General features: G+C 40.8%; 2 protein-coding genes across 2 annotated transcripts; one reads left to right on the top strand and one right to left on the bottom strand.

The window, feature by feature from the left end:
• Positions 1-620: 620 nt before the first annotated feature.
• On the bottom strand, positions 621-8,726 carry LOC140922587 (cytochrome P450 27C1-like). The gene is made up of 9 exons (XM_073372559.1): positions 8,260-8,726; positions 7,119-7,318; positions 5,870-6,169; positions 5,462-5,559; positions 4,415-4,581; positions 3,808-3,886; positions 2,953-3,109; positions 2,363-2,406; positions 621-1,004 (listed from the first exon to the last, which is right to left on the bottom strand). The coding sequence occupies exons 1-9, from the start codon at positions 8,724-8,726 to the stop codon at positions 894-896; spliced, it is 1,623 nt and encodes a 540-aa protein (XP_073228660.1). The 3' UTR covers positions 621-893.
• Positions 8,727-10,060: 1,334 nt separating this feature from the next.
• Positions 10,061-15,657, top strand: LOC140923104 (carboxypeptidase B-like). The gene is given in 11 exon segments (XM_073373172.1): positions 10,061-10,186; positions 10,445-10,523; positions 10,797-10,851; positions 10,854-10,996; positions 11,297-11,398; positions 12,047-12,151; positions 12,736-12,849; positions 13,090-13,192; positions 13,746-13,945; positions 14,666-14,750; positions 15,411-15,657. Coding segments are annotated over 11 exon segments (1,224 nt in total). The 5' UTR covers positions 10,061-10,130; the 3' UTR covers positions 15,593-15,657.
• The last annotated feature ends 169 nt before the right edge of the window (positions 15,658-15,826 follow it).

The following is a 15,826-nucleotide window of genomic DNA, read 5'->3' as shown; positions in this document are numbered from 1 at the left end:
ATTCAAAATTTGCTGGAAAATCGATCTAGAAATAAACTGGTCTGTGGTTCTGGGTACAATAGAGTTAGTCTCTCCGGGTCTCCGGGCCTCCTGATGCATCAAGTGCCTTACCCCCCCCCCCCCCCCCCCCGCCCCAACAAACCTGTTTGACGTCCGTTGGGGAGTAACATTTGTGCGTTGTTCTTGCTTCTAAAAGTTATTCAGATCTAAAAAATCTGAAATCTAAAACGACCACCTGTTGTCCAGAGCAATTGTAGATCCTTTTCGGAGCGGGGGGTCGTGGAGGCGAAAAATGAAGGAGCTATTGTTTAAAATAGAATCAACAAGTTGTTCTTCCTTTTTAAAAGTGAACACCCCTGTGAATGGTGCTCAGTTTCAGCTGAATTTGAAACGCTATTCTAATATAGTTAATAGACATTTAGTAAAGTAAGAAACGCTGTGAACATTTCAACGAAGTCTCGCGGCGAATTTTTGCGATTGGCGCGCTCTCGAATTTCGCTCTTAATTACTACTTCACGGCTACCATTCAAGACAAACAATTCGCCATCCATTTCTGTATGTGTCCTTGTATGTATGACATGAATTTTTTTCATTGATTTTTTTATTGGCATAACTTGTGAGTTAAGCATCGTTTATTTTGTTCTTTTCAGTTTTTTTATTCCTTTCACGAGGGAAAGTGTCTCACCATTAGACTATAAAGGACAAAGGTTTTTAAACAAACCGTGAAATGTGTTTATTTATTAATGATTGCAGAGAATAGATGTGTTTGGATATATGTAGGACTTTGTCTTAAAACGACCTCACACTTTACAAACTACATATACAGTGTTCATGGGTAGAACTTAGTGAAAAATAAATGATGTGTATGATTATAAGTAAATTATATATGCTTGTCACAGCCGGTCCACAAATTTGATCTTGACTGGTCTATCTGGAACAGCAAACAATTTTTGGTATGACTCCAATGGTTCATGGTGATACTCTAAACGGAATCGTTGAAGCAACTGCAAGAGAAAAAAATTTACAATTTGAGAAAATAAAAGCGTTCGAAAACGATCGTTATATCGGCGAATCCTAGCTGACGTCGCCATGTATACAAATTTGTTTCAAAAGTTGACAGAGCTGGGTAAAGTGAGCAGTTTTTGTAAGTTTCAGCTCCTTGCAGTCAATTACAAGGAAATAGCAGCAATTAAAAAAATTGCGAAACTATATGCTCCAGCCCCTCAGGGTTCCCCCTCTCCTTAATACCCCACTCCTCACAATAAGAACCCCGCCCCTCAGGATCCTCCTCCCTTTAATACCCACTCCGCACAATAAGAACCCAGCCCCTTGGGGTTCCCCTTCCCTCAATACCCGACTCTTCGTAATAAGAAACCAGTTCCTCAGAGTCGCCCTCCCCTTAATACCTCACTCCTCACAATAAGAACCCAGCCCCTCAGGGTCTCCCCTCCCCTTAATACCTCACTCCTCACAATAAGAACCCAGCCCCTCAGGGTCCCCCCTCCCCTTAATACCCCACTCCTCACAACACGAACCCAGCCCCTCAGGGTCTCCCCTCCCATTAATACCGCACTCCTCACAATAAGAACCCAGTCCCTCAGGATCCCCCTCCCCTCAATAACCGACTCTTCGTAATCGATAATCAATTTGTTGACACAGAGCCAGTTTGTTTGGTATAAATTTCGCCGATCCCCTTATCATATACTACTGAAACGGGTAGACCGCGAATTCACTAGATACCAGTGAAAGTTGATTTTGGCGCCAGACGTTAACGACTTAGATCACATGACTTTGTTTGTCAAACAAAAAAAGGTGAACTCGAGTGATAACATTCGTTTCTCTTTGTTAGCTTCGTTGTTCGCACATCAGAGTTGTCAGAGTTTATATATAGCGCTGAGAGGGTGCAACCGAAAGAACTTTCATCGATTGATTTTCTACGAAAGAAAATTTCTCATTTTTGGTTGACAGAGAACACCAATTAATTTCGGATTGGCCTATTTTTGACATCTTTGGCCTACAACGCTCAGGAATGTGACCACGTGAGTTTGACAAACCCGTTCGGTAGTAGTCTCCTTGAGGCTTGAGCCTGAAATTCGCGATACTCTTCATGTACTTGCAGAGGTTTTATTTTTCACTCGCATTGCAAAGGTCTGCAAAAGTGAAGTTTCTGTTCGTCCAAGCAAAACGACTTGTAGGTAAAGAAAGTCCAATTTGACTCACCAAATCCCTTCACCTATTTTGGTCGAAGCCTAAAATAAGCACTCGGTCAGCTATTTGAGAAATTCCGGGGATAAAACTCATTCTGAAATAGCGCTAATCGGCCACCCTTACATTAACACAAAGAAAATCATACAACGCGTACCTTGCAGACAAGGATGTACAACGTCAACTCAGCCACACGACGCCCTAAAATAAAACAGGCCGAAATACGAGTTTCAACAGTAACACGACAAAGTTTATCAGGAATTGATTAACGGACAAACATGCAAATCAGAGGAATAGACTAAAATTATACCTTAAAAATGTCATATAAAAAGAGGAAGAGATAAAAAGAAACACCCACGTACAAACCATGCTTCAAAACCAAGATACAATGTGAAAATGGATTATTTTAATGATCGACGTCGATAAAAATTTCATCGATATAAAAGAGAAAACAACGTTGCATGACTCTAATTGTCGAATTCAAGTCATCGCTTTCAAATGTGAAGAAATCAACACAGACGGCTTTTCTTAATTTTTTTCCAAAAAAAATCTCATTCTTAATCCCAATTTTTTCTCACAATAAACATTTTTCCGTTAAGTCAAATTAGTACTTATCTTCTCAACTTGTATTCAGAGAGCACGTATCTAGCTCGTAAATGTAAGTAAGCAAAAAACAATATATACTTAAAGTGTAAGGCAATTGGAAAGGCAAAACCAACATGTTTTAAGCTAACGTAATTCACTTACCCAGGCACATACGGGTTCCAAATCCGAACGGAAGATTCGAAAAAGGGTGATTTTCGTCTTTGTTTTCTCTCAGCCAGCGCTCGGGCTGAAACTCCAGAGAGTCTTTATAATATTTTCCAGACAGTGTAGTGCAGAAGAATTCCATGAGTACGATGGTCTGTCAGAAAAATTGTAAACCGAACAATATAGTCAGCGGAAATATAGAATATCCGACATACTTTTCACCGACAGGCATTTCACGCCAACTCTACGTCCAAACGATTAAGTCTTCCGTTTGCAAAACTTTAGGCCGAGTCCTTGTAAGGCGTCTTATAGACTACGAGCAGTCTCTCTTTTTTCTTAGCCCGTCGAGCGAAACGCACGAGACACGTAAATAACCACGCGCTTGACTGAAGGCGCGAGACGCTCGCGCGCGGGGGTATTCCCTCACTAAATCTGAAGAAAAAGAGAAACTGCTCGTAGTCTAGGCGTCTTACCATGCCTTGCCTTTATCAGTAAATGCTATTGGGTCAAAAAGGCAAGAAGGACCATATCATGGCCTACACGGGAAGGCCCCGCCCGAAAGGGTAAATATTTTCAGGGCTTTAGCTATGGGAAAGACAACAGATTTCACTAAATGAGATATAAGAAAGGATAAAAAAATCTGGATCAGAAGGCCGCGAAGTGTACGACCTGTAAATGGCTTTATGGTTAGGTTTCGCTCTTCTTAGCACGACAGTGACCAAAAAACCGCTCGACTGGCTTCAAAACGCGTTTTTCGGCAAAATTTCCGGGCGCGAAGGGGGGTGAGGGAGGCGAAGGGGGGGGGGGGGGGTAGGTAATCAACACTGCTTTCACCTTTTAGGGTGTACTTACTTGTGCTGGGACATGATATCCAGAGAGGACAACGCCCTGGTCCAGTATCCTTTGCAGGCCTGCTGCAGTAGGTGTTAACCTTCAATACATGAAATAATTATAAGAAAATGTATGGAGATCAGGCTAGAGAATGTCCATGTGGATATAAAAAGGTTGAAGGAACAAACATTTTCGTCCACATCGTATTCGAATCGCACGTTTGACCCATTGTCCACGCCTATCGACAGAACAATGGTTTCCCATGTTTAACAAGACATGAAAATGCGTTTGCCAGAAACAAATGTTTAATCATTTAGCCACCTCTGCCAACAAAATAAGCCTAATAAAGTGAGAAAAAGTAGCCGATTATGGAGACTACGTCATTGACATTCCCCATAATTTCAATATGCACAAAACATTAACTGTGAGATCTTGGGCTGAACATTGGTCGAACCTGAGACGTTCCAAGGAAGGAAAACGCCCTCAGGCAAACATGTGAACATTGTTAACGCTCGATGGTGGAAAAAGAGGAAAAAAAGGAAAAAAAGGGAGGAAACAAAAAAGGAAGGAAAACAATGCAAATAAATCAAAAATTAATTTATGCTGAGTACTTTTAACAAAGGTCTACCTTAAAGATTCTTTGAGAGACGCTTTGAGATAGTGAAGCTTAGCGAGATTGTGCGGTGTAACTTCTCCGTCTATCCCAACAACGCTCTGTATCTCTTCGTAAATTTTTTCTTGCACGTGAGGAAATCTTGCCAGGTTATATAACCACCAAAGGGCAGTTACTGATGTCTGTATGGCGAGAGAGAAAACAAAACAAAGATCACTGGAAGACCAAATTAGAACAAGAAAAGATATGGTGCGGTTTATGGTGCTCAAGGTGGTTTCAAGGCTTGAGTATTAATTTCAGGTGAAGACAAGCGACGACCAGAAAAACGTCTTCGAAGATTAGACCCCTAGGGTATGACGACAAAATCAGCGTAAAATGTGATCTTTGAAATGAAAGCGACTGAGCAGTTTTTTCTTGTGGTGCTGTTTATTATGTTGTACAAGACTGGTACTGAATTTTGAACCATCCAAATAAAAGAACCTGAGCAGTACTTTTTCTAAACTCTTATGTTATGCTCAGAGGTTTAACATAGACTTGAGTCAATCTCGATTTTCTATGGCAGGCCCGCGTTACACAATTAGGTGTACGTAAAATTAGTTGTACCTTCTTACTTACATGTTTGCATCTACAAATGAATGAGAGTCACAAGCGCATAACAAGTAGATGACAAGACCACGAAGTTAACGACGATGACTAAAATGATGATGATGATGATGACGCAGGGGCGGATGGATCTAGGGGGAGGGTGCAGGGGGTGCGCACCCCCTCCCCTGAGATGACCTGCGGTTTTCTAATACTACTGTTATTCTGCAAAAAAAAACTATGTGGTTTATTGGTGTTGAAGTAGAGCAAAAGACGAGTGCACCCCCTCCTTAAAAAAATCCTGGATCTACCCCTGTGATGATGTTGATGATCATGATGATGATGATGATGACGACGATGATAATAGCTATTAAGATTATGTTACTTAAATAATAATAATAATAATAATAATAATAATAATAATAATGGTTATATTTAAAGTAAATAATCTATAAATTTAATATTCTACTTAGCACTCACAGTATCAACACCCCCAGCCACCACATCAATAGCATGGCCATTTACTTCCTCAGGTGTCAGATCTTCCTTTGTGAGTAAATATGTTAACACCGAAACAACTAGTTTGAAATGAGAAGAAACAATAATTATTATTATTCCCTATTCTATATCTGTCCATGATCTTTTTCTCTGGTCTCTCTCTAAATCTTCTCCCCTCTTTACTAAAAAAGTGGGCAATGGTCGGTAGAGCCTCTGGTGTACTATGACATTAGCACTTGATCACGACAAACTTAAGGAAAAATACATTGGGAGACAGTACTCACGATTAGCAAATTGGGTGAAATCATCGAAAATAGCCCTATGGTCATTTAAAGTGACCGATACAAATAAATGGGAAAAATTATTTGGAAGAAAGTCCATACCACAAACCTTGGGAGTTATCAGAAGGATCAATTCCTTTCTCTGTCATTTCTTTCAATTCCTTCATCTTTTTGTCAACAAAACCCTGTCCAATGTCTAAGATAGTATCACCACACTTCAGAAACCTTTTAAGTAAAGGTGTATCAAAGTACTGCCGAGCAAACCTGCTTACTGCACTGAAAAGGAGCTTGTGGGAAAGAGCAAAGAAGTTTTGAACTTCCCTGATAAAAAGCAGCGCTTCCGGTGGGGGCGAATCATCATACAACCCAAGACGGGTGTCAAATGCCACTGTACTAATACCTGGGCAAAAAAAAAATTAAATAAACATTAACCTGAAGTTAGATATTTTGTGTTTTTTTTTTTACTCTGATTGGGCGGTTTCTTGGAGTAGTTAGGTTTTCACATAATAAACTAGAGAGACTGTTTTCTAGCTACCCTCCAGCCTCCCCCCAGCCCTGTGCTTTCTATGTAAGTGCTGCAGTGAATGTGAGGGGTATGTTTTTCAAGCAGTTTGATCTGGAATAGGATAAAAGAACCCTCAAAATTTGGGTCTACAATAGAGAATCATTTCCAGGAAACTGGTCAATTGATTGAGGCTTTTAGTCAAGACTATATAGGGAAACCGGGAACTGACACTTACAAAATTGAACTGGCTAATTAATATTAAACACTAAGTTTTAATAGCATCAATAAATAGAAAATACAAGTCTAGGATAAGGAGGATTTGGGGAGTTTAGTCCAGCATAAGGTAGCAAACTTCAGCTGATTTAGGTCTGGTGTCAAGGCTCACAGTTCCAGGGTCTTAGTAGCACATTCCCATCCCAACATTCTTAGAGTATGCTAGTCCTCCCTTCAGTTCTTAGCAAAAAATGGAGCCCCAGTGGATAATCTAGAGGAGGGACACACCGGGTTACCACATTCCACCTTGATGTTAGACTCCACCCTGTGAAACAGGGATAAACTGCAAATAATCTGTAGACAAATCTATACACTATCAGAATCTGCAGATCTGTAACAGATTTGTCACCAGATCTGCTGCAGACTGAAAACATGTCTGCTGGTTCCCTGAGGGTTAACTGCTACCTTCAGTCAGACATCAAGTGCCAACTTCTTTCTTTTTTTTTTTTTTTTGGCAGCACATAGCTAAATTGCATTCTAGGAAGCAGTAAAGTAAGATTAGATGACAGCATTTGAGACTTATAAGGGTGTAAACTATTCAGTGGTGCTTTAGTGTATGTGTATAGTAACACAAACTTACTTTCAGTTGACCATTTAATCAATTCCCCTTCCAAGTCAGGAATGTGATCATTTGGTCCACAAGCTTTGTTCAGTTTAACAAACCTTGCTACCGTATCCTTGGTAACAGCATTAAAGTTATCGATATTTTCCTCTACTATTTTTGGACGCATTATTTTTGGGGCGATAGTTTTTCGAATCCGGTACCATTCTTCTCCTTCCCTATAATATCAAAATAAATCAGGTGAACTTTCAGACAGTAATTCCTTCTTTACCGTCAATATATCTACCCAATTAAAGAACATTTCACTGATAGACAATATTATTGGCTAAGGGGTTGGGGAAAGGGGTATAGTTAAAGTACCTGAGTTTGTGTAATACTTCATCTGAAATTAGGCCACATTTTTTTTTTCTTTGATGGTAATTCAGGATTACAGTCATACCAAGAAAGATGTTAGGGTGACATAAAGTGTGAGGGGTGAAGTTTTCACTGGTTTGAGTACCTGCTGTGATTGGCCTATTAAAAAGCCATTTTTTGTCAATAATTTACTAATCAGGTTGTAGGGAAATTTAGACCGGCAATTCTTTGAGTCCTTTGGGGGCCCAGAATAAGGGCATCACCACTGTTTCCCAGATGTTAATAACCCGGGTTAGATTGCGTCTGTGACGCAGGTTAACATGAGCAGAAAAGATAGAAATGCTCAGCGATTCGTGGGGTGGGGTCTGTATTAGGCCCTTATTAAACCATGCAGTTTTAAATACTCAGCCCATATTAACTTACATATTCAAGCTTTCCATCCTCACCACCACAAAGATGGTCTCCTTTACATTACCACCCAGGGTGGACTCAGAAAGGAATGTACATTGCTTTGAAGCAGCCATGTGGGGTGGAGGGGATTGCATGAATCCTGTCAAGCATTTGAGCTACCAATGAGACTACCCCAAAGGGAGACCAAAATCTGCAGTTTACACCGTTAATTAAGCAATACGACAAGCATCCGTGTTCTTCCATATGAGAGTCCCCCAGCCCCACCCACCTTGGAGAGACAGAAATGAGTGCTCAATAATGGGGTGTGGATTGGTGATGGGGGTGGGGTGAGTATTATTTAAGAGCTCCAATTAGACCGGTACAAAATATTATTTATGTATCATAATTCACTTACGCATTAAAAACTCCGGGAAAATAATTCCTACGTTTTCGATGTTCAATCCAAATTTCCATTGGCGGTCTGCGGGGATATCTTCCTTCGGAGCGGAAAACTTTCTCAAAATCATCAGGATCGATGATGTGTACCGCTGGGCTGCCAAAAAAGCTATCTTCCCGGAAAATAGGACCATGTTTCGTGAACAGCTGATTGGAGAGTTTGAACACTTTGGTAAAACCCTCAGTTTCACGAAAGTATCGAATTGTAGATGTCAAGCCTGTCTCGAGCGCTGGAATGTCATTGAATGGTCGCACTTCGCGTTCAGTGTTTTCAGCTGATTTTGTGCTGAGATCGTTGAAACTTTCCCGGTTTTCCAACGGACGTGCTTCTGTTTTTTGCCATCTCCAAAACGACGTTACACCTTTAAGATGCCGAGCTTTTGGGATGACAATATTTCCTCGAAAGGAGTTACATGAAGAAAACATTTCATTCACCTTATTCCCGCGGGATTGCTTCAATCTAAGTGGAGATCGCCTAGAGTCTGTTTAAGAGCCTGCCCTCTTGTGTTTTTAAATTGAGGCTTCAAATGGCAACGTGAATGGTCCAGTTTACGACCACTTTAATACACAATTCAACGGTTTCAAAACTGCATGATTTTAGCTGATCATGCTAATTTCACGACTGTGGAAGGACGACCGTGAGATAATTGTAAAGTGATTAGTACCCAGGCTTCACTCCGAACAGTGATGCGAAAATAATTTTTCTCTCTTTTTTACCATTGATATATAGTTTCGTGGAACTGTTATGAAATATAGTCTATTGACGTAGAAACCTTAAAAGTATTGATCCGTTAGCTGTAAGCAAAGTTAACAGTAAGATTTCTTATTGGGCCCACCAAATCAGGTCAAGTAAGGATCTAGTACAGTCTTTTAGGAGAAGGCCCCGCTAGCGGCGAGGAGCGAGGAAGGCGGCTGTTTTCGCAGGCTACTGGTACTACAGTAGCCTACAGAACAGACAGAACAGGCGTTATTTGGCGAATGAGGGATGAGCGCGAGGCGCGAGGCGGGCGTGGAGAGCAAGACATGTGCGACGACGGACTACAACAGTAGAAGCCCACGCTCGGTACCTCGGTTAGTTGCCAGCACCTCTTTGCTGCTCGTTTCAGTCTGCTCATTGACATGCCCGCTCTAATCAGCAGTAATGATTTTGTAAGGCCGATTTCTTTTTAGCGCTAAGGGTACGAGTTTCCTTGAAATAGAAGATAAAAATGCCGGGAAGGGAAAGAAAAGAAACGATGGCATGTAGCTTGCATTCATGAGTAAAATGAAATGCGCTACCTCCATGGTCAAACAAAAATACTGATAATTTTGCCCTATTCACACCATCAAAAATGAAAAACGGAAACCGAAAACTGGAACACTTGCAGGATTTTATACAATATTTTATTCAAATGAACTTCAACATGTCTTCTAAACTGCACAAAATTCAACTTGAGTCAGCGACTAGCTTTCATGAGGGAAACAATTTTAAACTGTGATATAGGATCATTTATACACCTTAAAAACCTGTTCAAATAAACCCTGACCAGATGCTTTTTGGACGGTGCAATAAGAGAGCTTTATGTCTGAAAAAAAGGCTACTGACAACGCGTTCTGTAAATAACGCAAACCGATCGGTAAGAGTTAATACAGACACTACGAGTTATAAGTAAGTATAGCTGCTTCTTCGGGACATTTGTTAATTGAAAATAAATTTCACACGAGATAATGTCAATTGCCTTGAGGCAGATGTTCAGTGAAACGAACTTTAAGGGCCACTCCTCAATTGAAAAGCTCAAGGCAATGACAATTTTAATTTAATTTGTTCTTGTTTCCGATCGCATTGCTGAAATGTGGTGGCTGCTGGTATGTATCTTAACATTTCAGCAAGTCTTTCTTGCAGAGAGGTGAGGATTGAATTGTCGTGCCAATATCCTTTTTTTCGTTGGTTTTTGAAATTTTGCTCTCAAGCTATATTTCAAGAGTAAAATGAGCAGTGCATGATCCGTGAGGAACAATACCATGTATGTCAAATTGTGTTTTTCTGAAATGGCAGCCAACGCCTCAGATATAGTGTCGGCCGACTTTGCAGAAATACTGTTCAGCCGAAACTGCTTAAATTATCATGATGGCGATGATAACATCAGGTAATTTTTGTTTTGCAGCGAGAAGGTTATTCGTGCTACTCCTAGTCTCGAAGCTCATCTGGAGTTTTTGCACGGATTAGAGGGACAAGGCATTAAGGTATAATAACTGCAAGGGGCTTCGTTATCTGTAAACTTGTGTGATATTTTCCAATTTTGCTGTACCAAGCCGGACTTTCAAAGAACACTTGTTAGTGAAATTAAGGTTTTACTCTCGTTTCCGGCGTCAACTATGCAGAGTTTTTAATTAGTTTTCTCAGCAACTATGTGCCCCACGTAACCGGTAATCTAACAAATACTTGGATTCTGGATCTTCACTGTGGATTCCGGGTTTTAGGTACTGGATTCTGGGTTCCTTATCAGTGGAACTTAGATTCCGGATTCCAATAGTCCACGATTCCGTTTCCAAATTCCAGAATTAGAGATTTCGGCACTCTCTCCTCCCTCCTGGACAACAATGGCGTCGCTTTCACTATTCAAATTGACGACATTCAAAAGTTGATCGAAGAGGAACTGCAGCCTGTTTATGTTCGTTCTGGGAGCTGGCACAGTGAATATCACAACCTTGAGGAGGTACCATGAGAGAACGAATATATGTTTTACGTACTATTGAGGTTTCTAGGTAACTGCCCACCTACCCCTGCCCTAAGTCAACATTAACACCTACTTCTCGCTTAGGGCAAAACTGTGACTTAGGGGAGGGGTAGGTGGTCTTTTACTGAGAGGTTTCTGGGAAACTGCCCACCTACCCCTCCCCTGAGCCAACATAACACCCACTTCTCACTTGGGTAAAATTGTGACTTAGAGGAAGGGTACTCATATATTTAACGAACATAGCTGATAATACAAAATTTTGTATAATCATGTTAATAGATTCACTCAAAGCTTTATGAAGTTCAAAGAAATTACAGAAGCATGGCGTCTGTAGAATCACTTGGCAGTTCTCACGAAAGAAAGGACATGCTGGCTATTAAAGTGAGTTCTCAAGTTCAAGCTAGATCATATAAAGAAAACTATATAGTCGACTTTATTTACTTACGATATACTTTCTGACTGGCCAATATTAGTTCGTTATCGAGTTGATTATATCTGAAAAGGACAGATCAGAGATTTACAGACGTATTTTACTCATTTATTTTTTCTCCGTTCTTATAAATTTGGCTTACATCGTTGTTGGGGCAGCACTAGTAGCCGCCATATTAACGTTTTAAAAGATGTATCAGAATCAAAATTTCGTCTGATTTCACGCGAGGTACTTGCCTCATTTTCAAGTGAACCATGTGATATCGTACACTTGTGGGCCCGGGGGGCCCGCCCCCTCTTATCTTTAGACTAAACTGAGGCAAGAAGGACCGAAAAAAGTTTTTTATACCACTCCCCCCCCCCCACCCCACCCACTTATCTCAGGGTCTGGATGGACCGGGCCCCCTCCCTTATCTGAAGGTATGGATCCGCCATTGCTCTATTTAGCCTGATTTACATACCTACCGAAAATTGCAGCAGAAAGTGAAAGACGCCAAAAAGGCCACTTTTTTGCAGCTGGAAGGCCGAAAATCAGTTTAGATTTAAAGCAGCAGAGATTAACAACAGTATTTAACCTAAAAACTGTATATCTGTGCGTAGATACGCGGACGTCACAGTTCACGCAAGCCAGTGTTTTTTATTCAATGTGGGATTCACGCCAGGGAATGGGTGTCTCCAGCTACCTGCATGTACATCATTGACCAGGTAGAATCTCTTACATTCCTAACATCTATGGCGCATGGCCAAAGTTTAGCCAGGTACGAACTGGCTCATATCTCTAATCATCCCTTTTATCTTTAAATAACGTCATGTTGCCATGGTAACAAAATTTCTGAATCCCAACAAACCGTGGTCCTGTAAGTATGGCAGAAAGCAACGAAAAGCATGTAGGCCTTTCCAATGCATGATTTTACTGAGGAACAAAACGGTAGCTCATATACTTTTCTTCCATAGTTCGACAATGCAAATGGCAGTCTCTGTCAAGAAAGTCTGTTAAGATCCAGAAATTTTGCTCCTATGGCAACCTCACGGCACACTTCTCCTCTTTATTGAATACACTTGTTGAGGAGGTAGATGGAAAGGAGAGAAAAAGGGCTATCTCCTTCCCATCGTCCCTTTCGCCGAGGTGCCGTTCTAGCCTCCTGCGACCGTTCTGTAACCGCTTACGAGGAAGACAATAGACGACTGAGGACGAGTCAGCAGGTACCGATAAGTGTAAGGATGTGACATTCAAACAACTTAATAAAAAAATTAATCTAGTTCCTGTTAATCTTTGTGTCCTTTTTTAGATGACGCAGAGGTATCGTGCTGATGATTCAGTCACGCAGTTGTTGGATAAGATTGACTTTGTTATTCTACCTGTCCTCAATGTGGATGGATATTCCTACACATGGATTGACCCGGTGATGATCTTTTTAGTTATATTTCCTTGATGCTTACAATTGATTATTTCCTGGGAGGGGCTTATTTTCGGAATTTTACGATTGTTTTGTCAATGTGTCTTAACGTCCTTTAGAAACTTGATATATGAACGTTGAGCCTTTTCTGACTTTTCTTTCTTTCTTTCCTTCTTTCTTTCATTTTTTCTTTCAGCCTTTTCCTTTTTTTTCTTTTTACTGATTCCACTCATTCTTTTGTTAAAGAGAAATAGAAGATATCGGTTGTGGAGGAAAAATCGTCGCCCACATGAGCGCTACGGTTGTCATGGCGTGGATTTAAATAGAAATTGGGGATATGGCTGGGGAGGTAGGATGATAAGATATTTTGTTGTTAGCAATACAGTACAGGGCTAAGGAACTGGCAAAATTCGTTTGCGATAACGAGATTTCGTTATATCGAGGTTCTTCTTCATATATTTTACTATTACTAAGACAAAGGAAATCGTTCGTTATACCAAGGACTTCGTGAAATAGAGGTTCGTCTGTTTTTTTGTTTTTTTTTCACCGCTAAAATTAAAATTTAACAAAGGGTAGAAACTGCCACCAAATTCAATAAAACATAAAAAAATAAAATAAACGCTCAAAACATTAAAAGAATGTATAAGTGACACAGAAAATACAAAAAGCGAAGCTCAGATGGCCAAACTTGAAGAAGATGGAAGCGGATTGCTATTGTGATTTTTGATTTTGTCATTCACAAGTAATATCTCAGTTTTCACGTCTAATTGAAAAATGAGCTAGGCAGCCCCTTTAAAGCGGCTTTGTAATTTTGCGGTGTCTGCGCATGCCTGCCTGACAATGTTGTCGACAGCAGATTCGTTGTTACTAACTAAAGCTTATTTCTCCTTTTGTATTTCCAGGCTCTGGGGCAAGTTGGCGTCCTTGTGATAGCACATTCAGAGGCTCCGAGGCCTTCTCTGAAGTAGAAACCAGAAACGTCCGCAGGTACCTGGAACGACTGCAACAGTTGAAAGGGTTTATCGATTTCCATGCCTACAGTCAAATGTGGTTCATTCCTTGGGGATACACAGCCAGAGATACGGCTGATCACAATGAGCAGGTATGATATATATTTAAATTAACATAAGTACCAGGTGACTACCGCACAAGTTGTCGAAACGTCAGTCACTGTCAACAACAGTCCTATTCAGACTGTTATTCAGGGCCCAGTTGTTCGAAGGCCGATTAGCGCTCAACCCGGGGTTAAATTTAACCCAAGTTTCTTTTTCTTGTGTTCAAAAGTATTTTCTCGGATAATTTTCTGTGCTATTTTTAGAGCTTCCAATCATCAACTTATAGACAAAAAGAATTAAAACTGAAATGCTTTCTAACCTTTCATATCTGAATTCAAATATCGCACTATCCCTGGGTTATCTTAACCCAGCTTTAAACAACTCGGCCCAGGACTATGTTCACCAAGACGATCATACTCAACCTACTTGTTAAATGACTCCTGGGTTCAAACCGTTCACGCAGTTAAATATGTTATGATTTCATACGGCGGCTATCTACTAGGAGCCACTCTTTTAACCCTTTCACTGCCGGAGTGTTTGATGGAGTTTTGTAAGGTGACTCTAACTTTTTAGTCTATGGACGAAATCCTATAATGTGACCATTCAAATGAAAGTTCTCCGCCTGTACTTTCACATGATACCATTTGTTTCTCAAAATTGTAGAAAATGAAATTCGGAAATGAAATTTGCCTTTGGCCACATTTGGCAGTGTAAGCCTGTAAATGTTGTTCTGATCCTGTAAATGTTTCCTCTGAATTTGTTGCCAGATGAGGGTTGCTAGGATTGCCTCCGAAGCCATCACAAGGAAGCATGGAACTCGATTTCAATATGGATCGTCTGCTGCTTTACTCTGTAAGAAAAGTGTTAATTGTAAATTTTCCCGCCTTTAAAACATTTCCTGTTTCTTTGTAGTTTCTCTCAGCGTATAAATAAGAAGAGATGTTTATTCTAGCAGATAGCACCTGTTATCCGTCCAGTAGTTCCAGGTTAAAGCAGCAGTTCTTAAATTTTGTCTTCGCATTGAACACTGTTTCCTCCAGCTCTGCACTATTCAAAAAAGCCAACGCGCCTTGCGTCCCCTTTACAGTCGATATCACTGTGAGTGACGTCAATGATGGTGTTGACATCTGGAAATGCTTTCAAAACGTGGTCTTAACAACCTGGTTTGAAGAAAAAGCGGCGGGATTTGAGCCAATCAGAAACCGAGAAATATTTTGAATGAATAGTAATCATGCATTTTATTCCTACGAGCGTATAAAGATGGAAATGAGATACATGCATTCGCTACTTTAAAAGGATCGAGAAGGAAAATGCCTGAGCCGAAATGTGCCCGCTGTTGTTTCTGGGATCGCTACTGGGGGCGCGCCGGTCATCTATTGGTCATTTTCCCGCCCTGGTAACAATCCCAGAAGTCTTTGCGAAAGCAAACTCGTTCCAATGTCCTTCTTGATTCTAAAGTGGCGAATTCGAGAATCAAACTAAGTTATAAAATGTTATTGCTGATTTCTATAGATGCTGCTAGCGGTGGTTCGGAGGACTGGACCTATGGACAACTGAACGTCAAGTACTCATTTTCGGTGGAGTTACGTGATACAGGGCGTTACGGCTTCCTTCTTCCGAAGGAGCAAATTATCCCGACAGGAGAGGAGACGTTCGAGGGTTTGAAAGCGTTGGTCAAGGCAATGGTTATATAGTTAACAGGCCAACTATTGATGCACGTAGAGCTAGAGCATCAATAAATCATACATGCTTACAGGCAGGATGTCGTGTTTTGCTTTCTTATTCCCGATCAATGTTCTCCAGCCTCGTGTCCTCGGGGCGTGGCAGTCGACTTAACTTATTCTTAGGACCTGTTTACATAGAGGTGAGAGACCCCAGGTAGGTGAGGTAACCTGCTTAGGTGGGGTAACCCGTCTGTCCATATACTC

Source organism: Porites lutea, chromosome 13 (genome assembly GCF_958299795.1).
Source record: "Porites lutea chromosome 13, jaPorLute2.1, whole genome shotgun sequence".
Classification (NCBI taxonomy): domain Eukaryota; kingdom Metazoa; phylum Cnidaria; class Anthozoa; order Scleractinia; family Poritidae; genus Porites; species Porites lutea.
The sequence above is the reverse complement of the archived record's forward strand: the minus strand, read 5'-3'. Positions and strand labels throughout refer to the sequence as shown.